Below are 23909 nucleotides of genomic sequence, written 5' to 3'. Positions count from 1 at the left end.
TATTTTTTTACAATTTGAAGCTTTGGCACCTTATTGAGTATTTATTGGAAGCTATGGAGCAATCTGTCCATACCTTGTAATATCTCTTGTTAGCTGGGTAGCAATTATGGCTAGAAAGTATATATCTGTCTATATATTTATTTTGTGTTGTTCACACCAGTGTTTTTGGATGATTGTCCTGCTGAAAGACCACCCCCATTTTAGTTTAGTTTGGCAGAGATGTGAAGATTTTTGTTCTTAACATTTGCAACCTCTGTCAAGATTTTGAGTCTCTGCTACTGAAACGCGTTCAAATAACACAATTTTACCGCAGTCATTCTTCAATGTGAATGGTGCTACCTGCCTGGTTAGCCGTGATTGTTTTTCTCTATATATGCCTCTTAACATAGAAGATGATAGCTAGAATCTGCTTGGTTGCTATGGACAACATCTCCACTTCTAAAAAAAAAACCAAACAAACAAAAAAAAACACCTCACACCTTAGTAAAAAATATACTCCTGTGACATACCAAAGTCAGGCTGGTACTGGTATACATGCGCCAATAGCTTTAAATTTCATCACTTTTCTGGATGGAGTCTTTGTTCCAATGTACTTTAAGGGTATCGACAAATTTGGTAAATTGTGGAAAGGTTTTGACAAATGTGTTGGCTGAATGTTTCTTGTGTTTTATTTAAATTGACTATAATTGATGCAAATCTAGTATCTCCTTATCAAAACCTTTTGTCATGAAAACATTTGTCCAAATGTTAATTCTAATGCTGACTAATCACTATTATGTAGCAGTTGAGCTATATTATTTCCATCTAATTCCGCTTTGGGCCCACTCTTACTACCTGCTAACAGTATTGCCCTGCACCGTGGATTCTCAAATAGTAGCGAAGTCCCTTGAAAGTGTATTCTGCATTTTAACTTTGTCTTCACCCTTTGTACAATCATAAATTTTGTTTATCTCTTTAGGTAATAACTGCAGTTTTGCTGTGAACTCATGGTTTAAGTGGGCATAAAGATGAGTATAAGCAGTGATGAGGTTAACTTCTTGGTGTACAGATACTTGCAAGAATCGGGTGAGTTATTTATGGCATAAAATATTTAAAGGTGACTTGTTAGTGACTCGGTTAACTTGATTTAACCATTTGGACTGTAGCGTGGATTTCCTTTAAAACCTAGGCTGTAATGGCAGAGTTAGGGAAACGCTGTAATAACCTAAACCTACAAATACAAAAAATGTACTTTCAAAATACCGGTGTTGACATACTAAATGTCAATATTTTTCTGTCGACCGTATGTCCATATTAACATTCTAACTGTCAACATTCAGAACCAGTCGAAATTCTGACAGGATCCTGGTCATTCATGTCTGAAATCAACTGAGAAGCCTGCAGGATGTGTCCCCATTCTGTAAAACTTAACTCGTCATTTATTTTGTATGTAGTCTGTTCTTGTGATCCAGATTTTAGAGCATTTTACCATATTACTCTTTTTTTTTTTTTTTTTTTTTACCAGATTACTTTTTTTTAAAGCTTACATTAGTTCTGGGTTCCAATGTTATATTAAAGACCAGATCCCAAGTGATGGGACCAGTGTTATTGTAACAGTTCTCTCCCCAAACTCCTACTTTTTACAATTAAGGTATAGAAATGTTTAGGTATGGGTGTTCTCTAGCACAGGGCTTCTCAGCACCAGTACTCGGGTACCCCCAACAGGTCATGTTTTCTGAATCTCTTTATTTATGCACAGGTGAGCAGTGTTAATTTTGACAAGGATTTTCACTTTAGTTTTACTCTTAAAACGAATTGGCTGAATCAAATTGTCTGACCATTTTTGTCAGTTTTCTGGCATTTCAGAACAAATAGTCAGTTGCTCCCATATATTACCAGATTTTCGTTCCAAACAGCCAGATTGTATAATAAATCGTTAGGTGTATGGCCAGCTTTAAGGACCCCATACATCAGCAATTAATTGGGGCAATTTGTAGTTTTGCAGATGATTGTGTAAATAAATCTGCAGTGTTTGGATGGGCTTCGCAGATTCCAACCTAAAAGTGATTGGGATTGTTAATTCAGGTTGTCCAACATGTTGGATTTCACAGATCAGTTGTGGCTGTATATTAGTGTATAGTAACAATCAGCATATTTGCAGACTGCTTCTAGTAAACTGATGAGCCTTTCATGATTGACAAGTCTGTATTTGCTGAAGGTCTCTAAATCGCTGAAAAATTTCTGTAATGTATGGGGCGCAAATTGCTAGATTTAAATATGGGAAAAAAAAATCTCAATCTGCAAATAGTTTTTTGCGATTGCTGATGTATGGGGACCTTCAGTCTCTTACTTCAAATTGTAGCTGGTTGTAAGTCGCATATTCGTTTTTTTCTTTTGCTTCCTTTTAGTCAAGATTTAAGGGCCCCATACACTACAACGATATGTCTGAGGCTGAGGTCGTATGAGATTTCCCTTGAACTCCCCATGGGACTTCCCGAGAGTGATTCCATACGATTTTGTACTTTTGTGCTATTTTTGCATAAGATAAATCGCATGCGATATCTCTTATGGCATATAATTGTACCATAAGATATATCTGATGGGCTGGATTGGGGGAATGGGAGTGTCCTGAGGAATGGCAGTCAAATTTGTGCGATACATCACATGCGATATATCGCATGCACATAACACCATTTTCTCTGACGTCCTAAGTGGATGCTGGGGACTCCGTCAGGACCATGGGGATTAGCGGCTCCGCAGGAGACAGGGCACAAAAGTAAAAGCTTTAGGATCAGGTGGTGTGCACTGGCTCCTCCCCCTATGACCCTCCTCCAAGCCTCAGTTAGATTTTTGTGCCCGGCTGAGAAGGGTGCAATCTAGGTGGCTCTCCTAAAGAGCTGCTTAGAGTAAAAGTTTTGTTAGGGTTTTTATTTTCAGTGAGTCCTGCTGGCAACAGGATCACTGCTACGAGGGACTTAGGGGAGAAGAAGTGAACTCACCTGCGTGCAGGATGGATTGGCTTCTTAGGCTACTGGACACCATTAGCTCCAGAGGGATCGAACACAGGCCCAGCCATGGAGTCCGGTCCCGGAGCCGCGCCGCCGACCCCCTTGCAGATGCCGAAGAGTGAAGAGGTCCAGAAACCGGCGGCAGAAGACTTTTCAGTCTTCATGAGGTAGCGCACAGCACTGCAGCTGTGCGCCATTGTTGTCAGCACACTTCACACCAGCGGTCACTGAGGGTGCAAGGCGCTGGGGGGGGCGCCCTGGGCAGCAATGAAATACCTATACTGGCTAAAAGATACATCACATATAGCCCCTGGGGCTATATGGATGTATTTAACCCCTGCCAGGTCTCAGAAAAACGGGAGAAGAAGCCCGCCGAAAAGGGGGCGGAGCCTATTCTCCTCAGCACACAGCGCCATTTTCCCTCTCAGAAATGCTGGTGGGAAGGCTCCCAGGCTCTCCCCTGCACTGCACTACAGAAACAGGGTTAAAACAGAGAGGGGGGGCACTTATTTGGCGATATGATTATATATATTAAGATGCTATAAGGGAAAAACACTTATATAAAGGTTGTCCCTGTATAATTATAGCGTTTTGGTGTGTGCTGGCAAACTCTCCCTCTGTCTCCCCAAAGGGCTAGTGGGGTCCTGTCCTCTATCAGAGCATTCCCTGTGTGTGTGCTGTGTGTCGGTACGTGTGTGTCGACATGTATGAGGACGATGTTGGTGAGGAGGCGGAGCAATTGCCTGTAATGGTGATGTCACTCTCTAGGGAGTCGACACCGGAATGGATGGCTTATTTAGGGAATTACGCGATAATGTCAACACGCTGCAAGGTCGGTTGACGACATGAGACGGCCGGCAAACCAATTAGTACCTGTCCAGGCGTCTCAAACACTGTCAGGGGCTTTAAAACGCCCATTTACCTCAGTCGGTCGACACAGACACGGACACTGACTCCAGTGTCGACGGTGAAGAAACAAACGTATTTTCCATTTGGGCCACATGTTACATGTTAAGGGCAATGAAGGAGGTGTTACATATTTCTGATACTACAAGTACCACAAAAGAGGGTATTATGTGGGGTGTGAAAAAACTACCTGTAGTTTTTCCTGAATCAGATAAATTAAATGAAGTGTGTGATGATGCGTGGGTTTTCCCCGATAGAAAATTATTGGCGTTATACCCTTTCCCGCCAGAAGTTAGGGCGCGTTGGGAAACACCCCTTAGGGTGGATAAGGCGCTCACACGCTTATCAAAACAAGTGGCGTTACCGTCTCCAGATACGGCCGCCCTCAAGGAGCCAGCTGATAGGAGGCTGGAAAATATCCTAAAAAGTATATACACACATACTGGTGTTATACTGCGACCAGCGATCGCCTCAGCCTGGGTGTGCAGCGCTGGGGTGGCTTGGTCGGATTCCCTGACTGAAAATATTGATACCCTTGACAGGGACAGTATTTTATTGACTATAGAGCATTTAAAGGATGCATTTCTATATATGCGAGATGCACAGAGGGATATTTGCACTCTGGCATCAAGAGTAAGTGCGATGTCCATATCTGCCAGAAGATGTTTATGGACACGACAGTGGTCAGGTGATGCAGATTCCAAACGGCACATGGAAGTATTGCCGTATAAAGGGGAGGAGTTATTTGGGGTCGGTCCATCGGACCTGGTGGCCACGGCAACAGCTGGAAAATCCACCTTTTTTACCCCAAGTCACATCTCAGCAGAAAAAGACACCGTCTTTTCAGCCTCAGTCCTTTCGTTCCCATAAGGGCAAGCAGGCAAAAGGCCAGTCATATCTGCCCAGGGATAGAGGAAAGGGAAGAAGACTGCAGCAGGCAGCCCATTCCCAGGAACAGAAACCCTCCACCGCTTTTGCCAAGTCCTCAGCATGACGCTGGGGCCGTACAAGCGGACTCAGCTGCGGTGGGGGGTCGTCTCAAGAGTTTCAGCGCGCAGTGGGCTCACTCGCAAGTGGACCCCTGGATCCTACAAGTAGTATCCCAGGGGTACAGATTGGAAATTCGAGACGTCTCCCCCTCGCAGGTTCCTGAAGTCTGCTTTACCAACGTCTCCTTCCGACAGGGAGGCAGTATTGGAAACAATTCACAAGCTGTATTCCTAGCAGGTGATAATCAAAGTACCCCTCCTACAACAAGGAAAGGGGTATTATTCCACACTATATTGTGGTACTGAAGCCAGACGGCTAGGTGAGACCTATTCTAAATCTGAAATATTTGAACACTTACATACAAAGGTTCAAATCAAGATGGAGTCACTCAGAGCAGTGATAGCGAACCAGGAAGAAGGGGACTATATGGTGTCCCTGGACATCAAGGATGCTTACCTCCATGTCCCAATTTGCCCTTCTCACCAAGGGTACCTCAGGTTCGTGGTACAAAACTGTCACTATCCGTTTCAGACGCTGCCGTTTGGATTGTCCACGGCACCCCGGGTCTTTACCATGGTAATGGCCGAAATTATGATTCTTCTTCAAAGAAAAGGCGTCTTAATTATCCCTTACTTGGACGATCTCCTAATAAGGGCAAGGTCCAGAGAACAGTTGGACGGAGTAGCACTATCTCAAGTAGTTCTACGACAGCACGGGTGGATTCTAAATATTCCAAAATCACAGCTGTCTCCGACGACACGTCTGCTGTTCCTAGGGATGATTCTGGACACAGTCCAGAAAAAGGTGTTTCTCCCGGAGGAGAAAGCCAGGGAGTTATCCGAGCTAGTCTGGAACCTCCTAAAACCAGGAAAAGTGTCAGTGCATCATTGCACAAGGGTCCTGGGAAAAATGGTGGCTTCTTACGAAGCGATTCCATTCGGCAGATTTCACGCAAGAACTTTTCAGTGGGATCTGCTGGAAAAATGGTCCGGATCGCATCTTCAGATGCATCAACGGATAACTCTGTCTCCAAGGACAAGGGTGTCTCTTCTGTGGTGGCTGCAGAGTGCTCATCTACTAAAGGGCCACAGATTCGGCATTCAGGATTGGGTCCTGGTGACCACGGATGCCAGCCTGAAAGGCTGGGGAGCAGTCACACAAGGAAAAAATTTCCAGGGAGTGTGATCAAGTCTGGAGACTTCTCTCCACATAAATATACTGGAGCTAAGAGCAATTTACAATGCTCTAAGCTTAGCAAGACCTCTGCTTCAAGGTCAGCCGGTATTGATCCAGTGGGACAACATCACGGCAGTCGCCCACGTAAACAGACTGGGCGGCACAAGAAGCAGGAGGGCAATGGCAGAAACTGCAAGGATTCTTCGCTGGGCGGAAAATCATGTGTTAGCACTGTCAGCAGTGTTCATTCCGGGAGTGGACAACTGGGAAGCAAACTTCCTCAGCACGACCTCCACCCGGAGAGTGGGGACTTCATCGGGAAGTCTTCCACATGATTGTGAACCGTTGGGAAAGACCAAAGGTGGACATGATGGCGTCCCGCCTGAACAAAAAACTGGACAGGTATTGCGCCAGGTCAAGAGACCCTCAGGCAATAGCTGTGGACGTTCTGGTAACACCGTGGGTGTACCAGTCGGTGTATGTGTTCCCTCCTCCTCTTCTCATACCTAAGGTACTGAGAATTATAAGACGTAGAGGAGTAAGAACTATACTCGTGGCTCCGGATTGGCCAAGAAGGACTTGGTACCCGGAACTTCAAGAGATGCTCACAGAGGACTCATGGCCTCTGCCGCTAAGAAGGGACTTGCTTCAGCAAGTACCATGTCTGTTCCAAGACTTACCGCGGCTGCGTTTGACGGCATGGCGGTTGAACGCCGGATCCTAATGGAAAAAGGCATTCCGGAAGAGGTCATTCCTACCCTGGTCAAAGCCAGGAAGGAGGTGACCGCACAACATTATCACCACATATGGCGAAAATATGTTGCGTGGTGTGAGGCCAGGAAGGCCCCACGAAGAAATTTCAACTCGGTCGATTCCTGCATTTCCTGCAAACAGGAGTGTCTATGGGCCTCAAATTGGGGTCCATTAAGGTTCAAATTTCGGCCCTGTCGATTTTCTTCCAGAAAGAATTGGCTTCAGTTCCTGAAGTCCAGAAGTTTGTCAAGGGAGTACTGCATATACAACCCCCTTTTGTGCCTCCAGTGGCACTGTGGGATCTCAACGTAGTTCTGGGATTCCTCAAATCACATTGGTTTAAACCGCTCAAATCTGTGGATTTGAAATATTTCACATGGAAAGTGACCATGATGTTGGCCCTGGCCTCGGCCAGGCGAGTGTCAGAATTGGCGGCTTTGTCTCACAAAAGCCCATATCTGATTGTCCATTCGGACAGGGCAGAGCTGCGGACTCGTCCCCAGTTTCTCCCTAAGGTGGTGTCAGCGTTTCACCTGAACCAGCTTATTGTGGTACCTGCGGCTACTAGGGACTTGGAGGACTCCAAGTTGCTAGATGTTGTCAGGGCCCTGAAAATATAGGTTTCCAGGACGGCTGGAGTCAGGAAAACTGACTTGCTGTTATCCTGTATGCACCCAACAAACTGGGTGCTCTTGCTTCTAAGCAGACGATTGCTAGTTGGATGTGTAGTACAATTCAGCTTGCACATTCTGTGGCAGGCCTGCCACAGCCAAAATATGTAAATGCCCATTCCACAAGGAAGGTGGGCTCATCTTGGGCGGCTGCCCGAGGGGTCTCGGCTTTACAACTTTGCCGAGCTGCTACTTGGTCAGGGGCACACCCTGGCTGAGGAGGACCTGGAGTTCTCTCACTCGGTGCTGCAGAGTCATCCGCACTCTCCCGCCCGTTTGGGAGCTTTGGTATAATCCCCATGGTCCTGACGGAGTCCCCAGCATCCACTTAGGACGTCAGAGAAAATAAGAATTTACTTACCGATAATTCTATTTCTCGTAGTCCGTAGTGGATGCTGGGCGCCCATCCCAAGTGCGGATTGTCTGCAATACTTGTACATAGTTATTGTTACAAAAATCGGGTTATTATTGTTGTGAGCCATCTTTTCAGAGGCTCCGCTGTTATCATGCTGTTAACTGGGTTCAGATCACAGGTTGTACAGTGTGATTGGTGTGGCTGGTATGAGTCTTACCCGGGATTCAAAATCCTTCCTTATTGTGTACGCTCGTCCGGGCACAGTATCCTAACTGAGGCTTGGAGGAGGGTCATAGGGGGAGGAGCCAGTGCACACCACCTGATCCTAAAGCTTTTACTTTTGTGCCCTGTCTCCTGCGGAGCCGCTAATCCCCATGGTCCTGACGGAGTCCCCAGCATCCACTACGGACTACGAGAAATAGAATTATCGGTAAGTAAATTCTTATTTTCCATCCGATTCTATGCGATTCCGATAAATCAGTCTTGCAGCACTAGAGATCTAGGGAATCCGATCCTACACTCAAGGGACTGCACATCGGATTGGATCAAAAACGCATACGAATTGACACTTTTCATACGGTATATCGGCCCAATAGATCGGAATCGCATGAAATGTGCAAAATCGTTGTAGCGTGTTGGGCCTTTTAGTCAGTGGATCCAAGTTTTTTTTTTTTTTGGGGGGGGGGGGGGGTTTGTCTAATTTTAGTCAATGTTTTAGTCATAACTTTTGTAAACAGTTTAAGATACTGTAATGTATTTTGCTGAAGAACAGTTCTCTAAACTTCCCTTGAGAAGTTTTTATTCCTTTTTAACTATGTGTTTAGTAATCTAGGCTCAGTAGAGAAGGTGTTACATATGGAATCTGATTTATCGTGGTGCTCCCATATATCATATGCAAATAAATGCCTTTAGATTGTTAGAACAAACAAGTGAAATACACAATCCTATTCCCTTCACAGCAGGTCATATTTATTTTCTCGAACGTCCTTTTGGATGCTGGGGACTCCGTAAGGACCATGGGGAATAGACGGGCTCCGCAGGAGACATGGGCACTTTAAGAAAGAATTTAGATTCTGGTGTGCTCTGGCTCCTCCCTCTATGTCCCTCCTCCAGACCTCAGTTTGAATCTGTGCCCGGACGAGCTGGGTGCTGTTTAGTGAGCTCTCCTGAGCTTGCTATAAGAAAGTATTTTGTTAGGTTTTTTTTATTTTCAGGGAGCTCTGCTGGCAACAGACTCCCTGCATCGTGGGACTGAGGGGAGAGAAGCAGCCCTACTCTCTGCAGATAGGTCCTGCTTCTTAGGCTACTGGACACCATTAGCTCCAGAGGGATCGTACACAGGATCTCACCCTTTGTCGTCCGATCCCGGAGCTGCGCCGCCGTCCCCCTCGCAGAGCCGGAAGACAGAAGCCGGGTGAAAGAATCAAGAAGACTTCGAAATCGGCGGCAGAAGACTCCAGTCTTCACTGAGGTAGCGCACGGCACTGCAGCTATGTGCCATTGCTCCCACACTACACCCACATACTCCGGTCACTGTAAGGGTGCAGGGCTCAGGGGGGGGCGCCCTGGGCAGCAATTAGAGACCTCTTTGGCAAAAGTTTGCATATATACAGTTGGGCACTGTATATATGTATGAGCCCCCGCCAAAAATTGTACATGAAAGCGGGACAGAAGCCCGCCGTCGAGGGGGGGAGGGGCTTCTTCCTCAGCACTCATCAGCGCCATGTTTTTTTTCTTCCCACAGCTCCGCTGAGAGGAAGCTCCCCAGGCTCTCCCCTGCAGATACACGGTAGAAGAGGGTAAAAAGAGAGGGTGGGGGGGGGGGGGGGGGGCCACATAATTAGGCGCAAAAATCAATATAAACAGCAGCTACTGGGTTAACATTAAGTTACTGTGTTATTCCTGGGATAATAGCGCTGGGGTGTGTGCTGGCATACTCTCTCTCTGTCTCTCCAAAGGGCCTTATGGGGGAATTGTCTTCAGATGAGCATTCCCTGAGTGTGTGGTGTGTTGGTACGTGTGTGTCGACATGTCTGAGGTAAAAGGCTCCCCTAAGGAGGAGATGGAGCAAATATGTGTGTGAGAGGGTGTCTCCGTCGACAACGCCGACACCTGTTTGGATATGTGTAATTAAGTGCTAAGGTGAATTTATTGCACAAAAGATTAGAGAACAGACAGGGAATCTACCCATGTCTGTCCCTATGTCGCAGAGACCTTCAGAGTCTCTCAATGATCACTATCCAAAATAATAGACACTGATATCGACACGGAGTCTAACTCCAGTGTCGACTACGATAATGCAAAGTTACAGCCAAAATGGCAGAAAAGTATTCAATATATGATTATTGTAATAAAAGATGTTTTGCATATCACTGATGACTCATCTGTCCCTGACACAAGGGTACACATGTCTAAGGGGAAGAAAGCTGAGGTAAATTTCCCTCCTCTCATGATGAAAAAGAGCAGGAATCTCCAGACAAGAGACTGCAGCTTCCCACAAAGCATTCTCAGGGAGTATCCTTTCCCCACTAGGGCCAGGATACGATGGGAATCTTCCCCTAGGGTGTCACGTTTGCCCAAAAGGTAGCCCTGACTTAACAGCTATCCTCAGGGATCCTGCAGATAGCGTGCACATTCTGGTACACTACTCAGACCGGCGATTGTGTCGGCATGGGTTTATAGCGCTGTGGCAGCGTGGACAGGTACCTTATCAGCAGAGATTGAGACCCTAGTATATGTGTGTGTGTGTGTATATATATATATATATATATATATATATATAATAAAACATGCCCAAAGAGACGCTAGTCTACTGGGTCCTAGAGTCAAAGCTATGTCGATTTCTGCTTGACGTGTCCTGTAGAATATGCAATGGACAGATGATGCCGACTTAAGAGGCATATGGAAGGCTGAGGATTGTGTGGAGAAGGGTTCTCGGACCTGGTCTCCACAGCTATAGCTGGTAATTCTGATATTTTGCCTTATATTCCTGCACAGCCTAGGAAAGCACGACATTATCAAATGCAGCCTTTCGAACAAAGAAACAAGACAGTCCGAGGTGCGTCCTTTCTTGCCAGAGGCGGTGACAGAGGAAAGAAGCTGCACAACACAGCTAGTTCCCAGGAACAGAAGTCCTCCCCGGCCTCTACAAAATCCACCGCATGTCACACGGGCTCCACAGGCGGAGCTAGGCCCGGTGGGGGCACGCCTTCGTAAGTTCAGCCACAAGTGGGTTCACTCCCTGTTAGATCCCTGGGCAATAGATATTGTGTCTCAGGGATACAAGCTGGACTTTGAGGAGATGCCCCCTCACCGACGGCCCTGCCAGCTTCCCCCCACGAGAGGGAAACAGTGTTAACTGCAATTCACAAAATGTATCTTCAACAGGTGGTGGTCAAGGTTCCCCTCCTTCAACAAGGAGGGGGTTATTATTCGACCATGTTGTAGTTCCGAAACCAGACGGTTCGGTCAGACCCATATTGATTTAAAATCCCTGTACATATACCTGAAAAGGTTCAAGTTCAAGATGGAATCGCTAAGAGCGGTCATTGCAAGCCTGAAAGGGGTGATTTTATGGTGACTCTGGACATAAAGGATGCATACCTTCATGTCCCCATTTATCCACCTCATCAGGCGTACCTCAGAATTGTGGTACGGGATTGTCATTACCAATTTCAGACGTTGCCGTTTGGTCTCTCCACGGCCCCGAGAATATTCACCAAGGTAATGGCGGAAAAGATGGTGCTCCTGCGTAAGCAAGGTGTCACTATTATCACGTACTTGGATGATCTCCTCATAAAAGCGAGATCAAGAGAGCAGTTGCTGAACAGCGTATCACTTTCTCTGGAAGTGTAACGGCAACACGGCTGGATTCTATATATTCCAAAGTCGCAGTTGGTTCCTACAGCTCATCTGCCTCTCCTAGGCATGATCCTAGACACAGACCAGAAAAGGGTTTATCTCCCGATAGAGAGAGCTCAGGAGCTCGTGACACTGGTCAGGAATCTATTAAAACCAAAACAGGTGTCCGTGCATCACTGCACTCGAGTCCTGGGAAGGATGGTGGTGGCATCATACGAGGCCATTCCCTTCGGCAGGTTCCATGCATGGACCTTCCAATGGTACTTACTGGACAAGTGGTCCGGATCACATCTTCAGATGCATCGGTTAATCACCGTATCCCCCAGGGCCAGGGTGTCTCTCCTGTGGTGGCGGCAGAGTGCTCACCTTCTCGAAGGTCGCAGATTCGGCGTTCAGGACTGGGTCCTGGTGACCACGGATGCAAGCCTCCGAGGGTGGGGGGCAGTCACACAGGGCAAAAATTTCCAAGGGCTGTGGTCAAGTCAGGAGACTTGCCTTCACATCAACATCCTGGAACTAAGGGCCATATACAACGCCCTACGTCAAGCGGAGTCCCGGCTTCGCGACCAACCGGTTCTGATTCAGTCAGACAACATCACCGCAGTGACTCATGTAAACCGCCAAGGCGGCACAAGGAGCAGGGTGGCGATGGTAGAAGCCACCAGAGTTCTTCGCTGGGCGGAGAATCACGTAAGCGCACTGTCAGCAGTGTTCATTCCGGGAGTGGACAACTGGGAAGCAGACTTCCTCAGCAGGGCAAAGATATTGCGCCAGGTTGAGTGAGCCTCAGGCGATAGCTGTGGACGCACTGGTGACACCGTGGGTGTTCCCGTCGGTCTATGTATTTCCTCCTCTTCCTCTCATACCCAAGGTGCTGAGAATCATAAGGAAAAGAGGAGTGAGAACAATACTCATTGTTCCGGATTGGCCAAGAAGGACTTGGTATCCAGATCTGCAAGAAATGCTCACAGAGGACCCGTGGCCTCTGCCTCTAGGACAGGACTTGTGCAACAGGGGCCCTGTCTGTTCCAAGACTTACCGCGGCTGCGTTTGACGGCATGGCGATTGAACGCCGGATCCTAGCAGAAAAAGGCATTCCGGATGAGGTCATTCCTACGCTGATAGAGGCTAGGAAGGATGTGACGGCTCAACATTATCACTGTATATGGCGAAAATATGTGGCTTGGTGTGAGGCCAGGAATGCCCCTACGGAGGAATTCCAGCTGGGCCTTTTCCTTCACTTCCTACAGTCGGGAGTGACTTTGGGCCTTAAATTGGGTTCCATTAAGGTTCAGATTTCGACCTTATCCATTTTCTTTCAAAAAGAACTGGCTTCTCTGCCTGAAGTTCAGACGTTTGTAAAGGGAGTGCTGCATATTCAGCCCCTTTTGTGCCTCCAGTGGCACCTTGGGATCTTAACGTGGTGTTGAGTTTCCTGAAATCACACTGGTTTGAACCACTCAAAACGGTGAAAGTAAAATATCTCACGTGGAAGGTGGTCATGCTATTAACCTTGGCTTCGGCTAGTCGTGTGTCAGAATTGGCGGCTTTGTCACATAAAAGCCCTTATCTGGTTTTCCATGCGGATAGAGCAGAATTGCGGACCCGCCCACAATTTCTGCCGAAAGTGGTTTCATCCTTTCATATAAACCAACCTATTGTGGTGCCTGTGGCTACTACTGACTTGGAGGATTCCGAGTCACTGGATGTAGTCGGGGCTTTGAAGGTTTATGTAGCCAGAACGGCTAAGGTCAGGGAAACAGAATCTTTGTTTATCCTGTATGCTTCCAACAAGCTTGGGGCGCCTGCTTCAAAGCAAACTATTGCTCGCTGGATCTGTAACACGATTCAGCATGCTCATTCTGCGGCTGGGTTGCCGCTGCCTAAATCAGTTAAGGCCCATTCCACAAGGAAGGTGGGCTCTTCAGTACAGCATAGGACGCCAGGCCTATTAGGACGCTGCAGTGACTAGTATATGAAGTGGCTAGTTATTAAGTGGCAGCTAATATCAATAGCAGTGTTATACCTGTGTTTCACTGGTTGCATCTTCAGCTGATACTTGGAATTGACTCCTGTCTCTCCTTTTCACCAACAGGTAACTAATGCAGAGGGCTGACCACTGTTTCTAGCTAAAGCATATATGGTAACTAATGCAGAGGGCTGACCACTGTTTCTAGCTAAAGCATATATGGTAACTAATGCAGAGGGCTGACCACTGTTTCTAGCTAAAGCATATATGGTAACTAATGCAGAGGGCTGACCACTGTTTCTAGCTAAAGCATATATGGTAACTAATGCAGAGGGCTGACCACTGTTTCTAGCTAAAGGATATATTTGGTAAATTGTTAAGTGGATTAATATCTGTAGTCGGCAAAAACTGTGATGGACTGGGGTTTAGTGATCTCACATTTGGTAGTTGATTAACATCTTTTGGAGGAGGGTTGCTGTGTGGGGGAGGGGGTTGTAATCACAAGGAGCTTGTGTTTGGAGACTTACTTAACCAGTACAGCATAGGACGCCAGGCCTATTAGGACGCTGCAGTGCCTAGTATATGAAGTGGCTAGTTATTAAGTGGCAGCTAATATCAATAGCAGTGTTATACCTGTGTTTCACCGAAGGAAAACAGAAGGCAAACAAACTAATAAGATAACAAACGACTGCATTACAACCTAAATACTCTGGAACTTTATGTGGCCTCTCCTCGCCTCAAACATGAGAACACCAAGACCAGGCTTACCACCTCTCTGGCTGAGAACATCAAGTCTGCCCCTGGGCCTAACCATCAAGATGAACAGGGAACTGTGGGGGAAGAGGACCAGGATCAGCAGTGACATCACCATTGCGTCTGAGTATGCCCCCCAGATTCTCCTTCCCAGCCGTACTAAGATCTGATCAAAATGTTATCCCACTCCTACTTCTGCCACTAGTTACCTGCTATTGTGGTTTTTTTTTTTTTTCCTCTTCATTGCTCGCTTCCACCCCACCATGTGTTTTCCTGTAATGTTTACATCCACTGATTGCACACCTTTCCATTGTGCCCTACATGCAGGGTACATCATACGACTACATAAGCATCAGTTTTCCAATATATGAACTTGGCCTTGTATGGCTCACCTCCCACAGTGTAACCTTCAAAGTGCGCCCAACATGGCTGCCCCATATGGTACACTTGTGGATGGGATGAAAAATACATGGACCTTGTGGTTTTGTTGGAACCCTAATCTAAACTGTAGGACTCTGAAATCACCCCCATTTTGTGTCATCTCTTCTAGGGGTAGACTATTCCACCCTGGGTAATCCTACGCGGAGCGCCCAAGATGGCTGCTGCACTTGGTACCTATGAGGGTGGAATACACAACCCTTGGAAGTCATTACCCAAAATACCTGCACCAATCCTGCGTTATGCTTTCTGTGGGCTTAAGGTTTTTCTTTTATGTCTGTGTTGCTTGTCTATTGTTGTATTACTCAAATCCTCTGTATCATGTGTATTGTTTTTGATGTCTGTAAAGCGCCTTGAGTCCTGTTGGAGAAAGAGCGCTATATAAATAAAATTATTATTATTATAATTATTATTCTTGGGCGGCTGCCCGAGAGGTCTCGGCATTACAGCTTTGCCGAGCGGCTACTTGGTCAGGTTCAAACACCTTTGCAAAGTTCTACAAGTTTGATACCCTGGCTGAGGAGGACCTTGTGTTTGCTCATTCGGTGCTGCAGAGTCATCCGCACTCTCCCGCCCGTTTGGGAGCTTTGGTATAATCCCCATGGTCCTTACGGAGTCCCCAGCATCCACTAGGACGTTAGAGAAAATAAGATTTTACTTACCGGTAAATCGATTTCTCGTAGTCCGTAGTGGATGCTTGGCGCCTGTCCCAAGTGCGGACTACTTCTGCAATGCTTGTATATAGTTATTGCTTAAATAAGGGTTATGTTATAGTTGCATCAGAGTTTATCTGATGCTCTGTGATTGTTCATACTGTTAACTGGGTAAAGTTATCACAAGTTATACGGTGTGATTGGTGTGGCTGGTATGAGTCTTACCCTGGATTCCCAAAATCCTTTCCTTGTACTGTCAGCTCTTCCGGGCACAGTTTCTCTAACTGAGGTCTGGAGGAGGGACATAGAGGGAGGAGCCAGAGCACACCAGAATCTAAATTCTTTCTTAAAGTGCCCATGTCTCCTGCGGAGCCCGTCTATTCCCCATGGTCCTTACGGAGTCCCCAGCATCCACTACAGACTACGAGAAATAGATTTACCGGTAAGTAAAATCTTATTTTCTGCAAATACAGTATCTGGAACATATAGGGGGGAATTCAAATGTTTGAAAAGTCAGTTGGGTGTCTGTGTTTTCCTATCTAATAGGCAGGAAAAAACAGACACCCAACTGACTTTTCAAACCTTTGAATTCCCCCCATAATGTAATTTAAAACCCTTCTTCCAGTGTTAATTCCAGTGTCCTTTGACAAGGATTTAAATTAAGTTTTATTCTTACACTTTTTTTCTTCTTTAATTTAGTTACATATCGCCAATCACTTTAGATTGGGCTATAAGTAAATGTTTGTTTTGGAGTCTGACACCCATATTTCTCTAACGTCCTAGTGGATGCTGGGACTCCGTCAGGACCATGGGGAATAGCGGGCTCCGCAGGAGACAGGGCACATCTAAAAAAGCTTTTAGGTCACATGGTGCGTACTGGCTCCTCCCCCTATGACCCTCCTCCAAGCCTCAGTTAGGTTTTTGTGCCCGTCCGAGAGGGTGCAATCTAGGTGGCTCTCCTAAAGAGCTGTTTAGAAAAGTTTTTTTTTAGGTTTCAATCTCAGTGATTCCTGCTGGCAACAGGATCACTGCATCGAGGGACTTAGGGGAGAGATTTCCAACTCACCTGCGTGCAGGATGGATTGGAGTCTTAGGCTACTGGACACTTAGCTCCAGAGGGAGTCGGAACACAGGTCAGCCTGGGGTTCGTCCCGGAGCCGCGCCGCCGATCCCCCTTACAGACGCTGAAGAGACGGCAGAACGGAGGTCCGGAAAGCAGGCGGCAGAAGACTCCTCGGTCTTCTTGAAGGTAGCGCACAGCACGGCAGCTGTGCGCCATTGTTGTCACACGGCTCACTGACTCAGTCACGGAGGGTGCAGGGCGCTGCTGGGGGCGCCCTGGGCAGCAATATAATTACCTTTAGTGGCAAAATAAATACATCACATATAGCCATTAAGGCTATATGTATGTATTTTAACCCAGGCCAGTTTCTTAAAAACCGGGGAAAAGCCCGCCGAAAAAGGGGCGGAGCTTATTCTCCTCAGCACTCAGCGCCATTTTCCTGCTCAGCTCCGCTGGTGAGGAAGGCTCCCAGGTCTCTCCCCTGCACTGCACTACAGAAACAGGGTAACAAAGAGAAGGGGGGCATAAATTGGCGATATTTATATATTAAGAGCGCATATATAGTAAACAACACCTTCTAGGGTTGTTTATATACATTTATAGCGCTTTTGGTGTGTGCTGGCAAACTCTCCCTCTGTCTCCCCAAAGGGCTAGGGGGTCCTGTCTTCGATTAGAGCATTCCCTGTGTGGCTGCTGTGTGTCGGTACGTGTGTGTCGACATGTATGAGGACGATGTTGGTGTGGAGGCAGAGCAATTGCCGATGATGGTAATGTCACCCCCTAGGGAGTCGACACCGGAATGGATGGCTTTAGTTATGGAATTACGTGATAATGTCAGCACATTACAAAAGTCAGTTGACGAAATAAGACGCCCGGCAAACCAGTTAGTACCGGTTCAGGCGTCTCAGACACCGTCAGGGGCTGTAAAACGTCCTTTACCTCAGTCAGTTGACACGGGTACCGACACAGATGAATCTAGTGTCGACGGTGAAGAAACAAACGTATTTTCCAATAGGGCCACACGTTATATGATCACGGCAATGAAGGAGGCTTTGCAGATCTCTGATACTGCTGGTACCTCAAAAAGGGGTATTATGTGGGGGGTGAAAAAACTACCTGTATTTTTTCCAGAATCAGAGGAATTGAATGACGTGTGTGATGAAGCGTGGGTTAACCCCGATAGAAAACTGCTAATTTCCAAGAAGTTATTGGCATTATACCCTTTCCCACCAGAGGTTAGGGCGCGCTGGGAAACACCCCCTAGGGTGGATAAGGCGCTCACACGTTTATCAAAGCAAGTGGCGTTGCCGTCTCCTGATACGGCCGCCCTCAAGGATCCAGCAGATAGGAGGCTGGAAACTACACTGAAGAGTATATACACACATACTGGTGTTCTACTGCGACCGGCAATAGCCTCAGCCTGGATGTGCAGTGCTGGGGTAGTGTGGTTGGATTCTCTGACTGAAAATATTGATACCCTGGATAGGGACAGTATTTTATTGACTCTAGAGCAATTAAAGGATGCTTTCCTTTATATGCGAGATGCTCAGAGGGATGTTTGTACTCTAGCATCAAGAGTAAGCGAGATGTCCATATCTGCCAGAAGAAGTTTATGGACGCGACAGTGGTCAGGTGATGCGGATTCCAAGAGGCATATGGAAGTATTGCCATATAAAGGAGAGGAATTGTTTGGGGTCGGTCTTTCGGACCTGGTGGCCACGGCAACTGCCGGCAAATCCACTTTTTTACCTCAGACCCCCTCCCAACAGAAAAAGACACCGTCTTTTCATCCGCAGTCCTTTCGCTCCTATAAAAAGCGACCAAAAGGACAGTCTTATCTGCCGCGAGGCAGAGGAAAGGGTAAGAAAGGGCAGCAAGCAGCCCCTGCCCAGGAACAGAAGCCCGCCCCGGCTTCTACAAAGCCATCAGCATGACGCTGGGGCTTTACAAGCGGACTCAGGAACGGTGGGGGGTCGACTCAAGATTTTCAGCAATCAATGGGTTCACTCACAAGTGGACCCGTGGGTCCTGCAGATAGTATCTCAGGGTTACATGCTGGAGTTCGAAAGGTCTCCCCCTCGCCGGTTCCTAAAGTCTGCTTTACCAACGTCTCCCTCAGAAAGGACGTCGGTTTTGGAAGCCATTCACAAGCTGTATTCTCAGCAGGTGATAGTCAAGGTACCCCTCCTACAACAGGGAAAGGGGTATTATTCCACACTATTTGTGGTACCGAAACCGGACGGTTCGGTAAGGCCTATTCTAAATCTGAAATCCTTGAACCTGTACATAAAGAAATTCAAGTTCAAGATGGAGTCACTCAGAGCAGTGATAGCGAATCTGGAAGAAGGAGACTTCATGGGGTCCTTGGACATAAAAGATGCTTATCTACATGTCCCGATTTACCCCTCACCAAGGGTATCTCAGGTTCGTGATACAAGACTGTCATTATCAGTTTCAAACGCTGCCGTTTGGGTTGTCCACGGCCCCTCGGGTCTTTACCAAGGTAATGACCGAAATGATGGTTCTTCTACGAAGAAAAGGCGTATTAATTATCCCTTACTTGGACGATTTCCTGATAAGGGCAAAGTCCAGAGAACAGCTGGAAGTCGGTGTAGCGCTAACACAAGTAGTGCTTCAGCAACACGGGTGGATTCTAAATCTTCCAAAATCTCAATTGACCCCGACAACACATCTGCTGTTCCTGGGCATGATTCTGGACACGGTTCAGAAAAAGGTATTTCTCCCGGAAGAGAAAGCAAGGGAGTTATCCGAACTTGTCAAGAACCTCCTAAAACCAGGAACTGTGTCAGTACATCAATGCACAAGAGTCCTGGGAAAGATGGTGGCTTCGTACGAAGCGATTCCATTCGGCAGATTCCATGCACGAACATTTCAGTGGGATCTGCTGGACAAATGGTCCGGATCGCATCTGCACATGCATCAGCGGATAACACTGTCACCGAGAACAAGGTTGTCTCTCCTGTGGTGGTTGCAGACTGCCCATCTGTTAGTGGGCCGCAGATTCGGCATACAGGACTGGGTCCTGGTGACTACGGATGCCAGCCTACGAGGTTGGGGAGCAGTCACAAAGGGAAGAAACTTCCAGGGCGTGTGGTCAAACCTGGAGACGTCTCTTCACATAAATATACTGGAGCTAAGAGCGATCTACAATGCTCTAAGCCTGGCAAAATCGCTGCTTCAGGGTCAGCCGGTGTTGATCCAGTCCGACAACATCACGGCAGTCGCCCACGTAAACCGACAAGGCGGCACGAGAAGCAGGAGTGCAATGGCAGAAGCTGCAAGGATTCTGCGCTGGGCGGAGAATCATGTCGTAGCACTGTCAGCAGTGTTCATCCCGGGAGTGGACAACTGGGAAGCAGATTTCCTCAGCAGACACGACCTTCACCCGGGAGAGTGGGGACTTCATCCAGAAGTTTTCCACATGATTGTGAACCGTTGGGAAAAACCAAAGGTGGACATGATGGCGTCTCGCCTCAACAAAAAATTGGACAGGTATTGCGCCAGGTCAAGAGACCCTCAGGCAATAGCTGTGGACGCTCTGGTAACACCGTGGGTGTACCAGTCAGTGTATGTGTTCCCTCCTCTGCCTCTCATACCAAAGGTACTGAGAATTTATACGGAAAAGAGGAGTAAGAACAATACTGGTAGCTCCGGACTGGCCAAGAAGAACTTGGTATCCGGAACTTCAAGAGATGCTCACGGAGGATCCGTGGCCTCTACCTCTAAGAAGGGATCTGCTTCAGCAGGGACCTTGTATGTTCCAAGACTTACCGCGGCTGCGTTTGACGGCATGGCGGTTGAACGCCGGATTCTAAAAGAGAAGGGCATTCCTGAGGAAGTTATTCCTACTTTAATTAAAGGCAGGAAAGAAGTGACCGCACAACATTATCACCGCATTTGGAGAAAATATGTTGCGTGGTGTGAGGCCAAGAAGGCTCCAACGGAAGAATTTCAATTGGGTCGATTCTTACATTTCCTGCAAGCAGGATTGTCTATGGGCCTCAAATTGGGGTCCATTAAAGTTCAAATTTCGGCCTTATCAATTTTCTTCCAGAAGGAATTGGCGTCAGTGCCTGAAGTACAAACTTTTGTCAAAGGTGTACTACATATACAACCCCCAATAGTGCCTCCAGTGGCACCGTGGGATTTGAACGTGGTTCTAAATTTTCTCAAATCTCATTGGTTTGAGCCTTTAAAATCGGTAGATTTAAAATACCTTACATGGAAGGTAACCATGCTGTTGGCCCTGGCTTCAGCCTGGAGAGTTTCGGAGTTGGCAGCTTTGTCATACAAAAGCCCATATCTGATATTCCATTCGGACAGGGCAGAATTGAGGACACGTCCTCAATTTCTCCCTAAGGTGGTTTCGGCATTTCACTTGAACCAGCCTATTGTGGTGCCTGCGGCTACTAGCGACTTGGAGGACTCCAAGTTACTGGACGTTGTCAGAGCATTAAAAAATATATATTTCAAGGACAGCTGGAGTCAGAAAATCTGACTCGTTGTTTACATTGTATGCACCCAACAAGTTGGGTGCTCCTGCGTCTAAACAGACGATTGCACGTTGGATATGTAGTACAATCCAACTTGCACATTCTGTGGCAGGCCTGCCACAGCCTAAATCTGTAAAGGCCCATTCCACAAGGAAAGTGGGCTCATCCTGGGCGGCTGCCCGAGGAGTCTCGGCATTACAACTTTGCCGAGCAGCTACGTGGTCAGGGGAGAACACGTTTGTAAAATTTTACAAATTTGATACTCTGGCTAAAGAGGACCTGGAGTTCTCTCATTCGGTGCTGCAGAGTCATCCGCACTCTCCCGCCCGTTTGGGAGCTTTGGTATAATCCCCATGGTCCTGACGGAGTCCCAGCATCCACTAGGACGTTAGAGAAAATAAGAATTTACTTACCGATAATTCTATTTCTCATAGTCCGTAGTGGATGCTGGGCGCCCATCCCAAGTGCGGATTGTCTGCAATGCTTGTACATAGTTATTGTTACAAAAATCGGGTTATTACTGTTGTTGTGAGCCATCTGTTCAGAGGCTACTTCGTTTGTGTTATCATACTGTTAACTGGGTTCAGATCACAAGTTGTACGGTGTGATTGGTGTGGCTGGTATGAGTCTTACCCGGGATTCAAGATCCTTCCTTATTGTGTACGCTCGTCCGGGCACAGTACCTAACTGAGGCTTGGAGGAGGGTCATAGGGGGAGGAGCCAGTACGCACCATGTGACCTAAAAGCTTTTTTAGATGTGCCCTGTCTCCTGCGGAGCCCGCTATTCCCCATGGTCCTGACGGAGTCCCAGCATCCACTACGGACTATGAGAAATAGAATTATCGGTAAGTAAATTCTTATTTTTGTTTTGGGCTAGCAAAGGGCACATTTCTGCTCGCCATCCCAGGAGGCTGAGGCAAGAAATGTGTCTCATGCAGCTAATGGCCGTCCGAATGGGACAACAATTCAGTTTTCCGTGGGGCGCCCATTTCGGTTCCAAGGAAAACCAACTCATTGGGGGTAATCCAATTGGCATTGTGGTGATGCCCGGCTGGGCACATCACTTGTAACAGTGGTGCTGGCCTCTGTGGTGGTGGGGGTGATGTGCCTTTCCTAATCAACCCCCAGCATACAATTGAATTCCTCCTATTGTCTGAAAGTTTATATTGTATAGTTAATAGCAGATCAAGTAGGAAAAATAGCATTAGTTACTTATTGTGTAAGTAGATCTTGTATAATCAGCAATTTAAGCACAAAAGAAATTGTATTGCCAAATACTTTATTGAACTTGAGTTATCCATTGTTTATTTGCAGTTGTTGAATGGCTTATTTAATTAAATTGATGTGATTTATGCCTGTAGTGTGCTGCTGTTTTAATTTCGTTTTGCTTTCTTTAGGCTTTTCCCATTCAGCGTTTACTTTTGGTATAGAGAGCCATATCAGCCAATCAAATATCAATGGTGCCCTGGTGCCTCCTGCAGCTTTAATCTCCATTATTCAAAAAGGATTGCAGTACGTGGAAGCAGAAGTTAGCATTAATGAGGTATAATAATTTATATATTTGCTTTGTTATGCAAACGGGTGATTGTTACCACTGTATGTAGATGGTGATTTAATGATCCCAAATGCAACAGCCTGTCTTAAAGTAGCCATACTGATTTCTCTTCTGATTCAGTAAAAAACTATATTAAAATGTTATTATTTGTAGTAAGTCCCATAGCAATAATATGTTCATTAATAATGATGTACGTCATTTGTTTTTAAAGTGGCACAAAATCAGGAAGCGCTGCATAATGGATAAATAGAGCATAATACGAACAATGCAGTGTTTCAATATTCAAAATGTTTTCGACTAAGACAAATGCAAAAATCTCTCAAATAGTAAGCATAATACATTAGTATAGTACAAAACACACGAGGCACAATACATAAATAGAGTAGAGTTCCAATGTACTCGTTTAGTGGAATTGGGTATGAGACTAGTATACTTTGATGAATAATTTGATTTTTAAGTTGCAATTAAAAGTTTGGATCGTAGTGTAGGCATTAAAATGCATTCCAGTGAGGCGCATCATAGAGGTGCGGTCTCGCAGGCGGGAGTGAGATGTGGTGAGTTGAGGTGCTGGTCAACTGCAGCAGTAAGTGTGACGTGAGAAGGCTGACTGTTTTTGAAGTGTTTGGGGTCTATTCAATTAAATGTGATGTGAATAGCCCCAGGGAGGAGGTTCCGGAGCTATTCAGTTCAGCGTGCAGTTATGTCAGAGAATGGCAGTACTCGCGCCTTAAACCAGGTGTTTAGTTGTGAGAACCAGCATTCTCCATCTTTAAGTGCCTCACTGTGATTCTATTTGCGTTGCACTAAGGCACAAAACAGCATTGTGTCACTAGTTTTGTCTGATTTCTGCTTGCACCTCAGGAGGAGTACGAGCAGCAATACTGTAGTCGGACTTAACCTGCTTAATTGAATAGTTTCGGGACCTCCTTCCCGACACTATTACCAGTGTGCTGAATTGACGTGACCCCTTTGATGTTATGGAATGGTGAAGGCGGTATAGGAACAGTGGAGAACAAAAAAATTATCTTGCAGATCCATTGAGGATGGATTGATGTGTTTAGAGACAGGTAAGAGGAGGTTACAATACTTAAAGTGGAAAATAAGGAGTGTGTGGAAAATGCAGCTTGATTGGAAGACAGTTGAATCTGGAGAGGGTGAAGTCATAGATGATATCCAGACAGTGGACATAAGAGGAAAGTTCAGTGTTGAGCATGATTAGATGTTGTAGTCACTAGTAGCTATATTCAGTTGTTTTGCGCCCTCGA

The 23909-nt window shown here is 46.5% G+C and overlaps 1 protein-coding gene across 7 annotated transcripts in view; it reads left to right on the top strand.

The window, feature by feature from the left end:
- Window positions 1-23909, top strand: part of TBL1XR1 (TBL1X/Y related 1) — a 358018-nt gene that overhangs the window by 251276 nt on the left and 82833 nt on the right. For all 7 annotated transcript variants that reach the window (XR_010175932.1, XM_063916293.1, XM_063916294.1 and 4 more), the window contains exons 4-5: window positions 959-1065; window positions 22487-22632. Coding sequence is in view for 6 of the 7 variants with exons in the window: in XM_063916293.1 (XP_063772363.1) it covers window positions 1008-1065; window positions 22487-22632 (204 nt within the window). In the remaining variant the exon portion in view is untranslated. The remainder of the gene's footprint in view (window positions 1-958; window positions 1066-22486; window positions 22633-23909) is intronic.

Source organism: Pseudophryne corroboree, chromosome 4, assembly GCF_028390025.1.
Source record: "Pseudophryne corroboree isolate aPseCor3 chromosome 4, aPseCor3.hap2, whole genome shotgun sequence".
Classification (NCBI taxonomy): Eukaryota; Metazoa; Chordata; class Amphibia; order Anura; family Myobatrachidae; genus Pseudophryne; species Pseudophryne corroboree.
The sequence above is the reverse complement of the archived record's forward strand: the minus strand, read 5'-3'. Positions and strand labels throughout refer to the sequence as shown.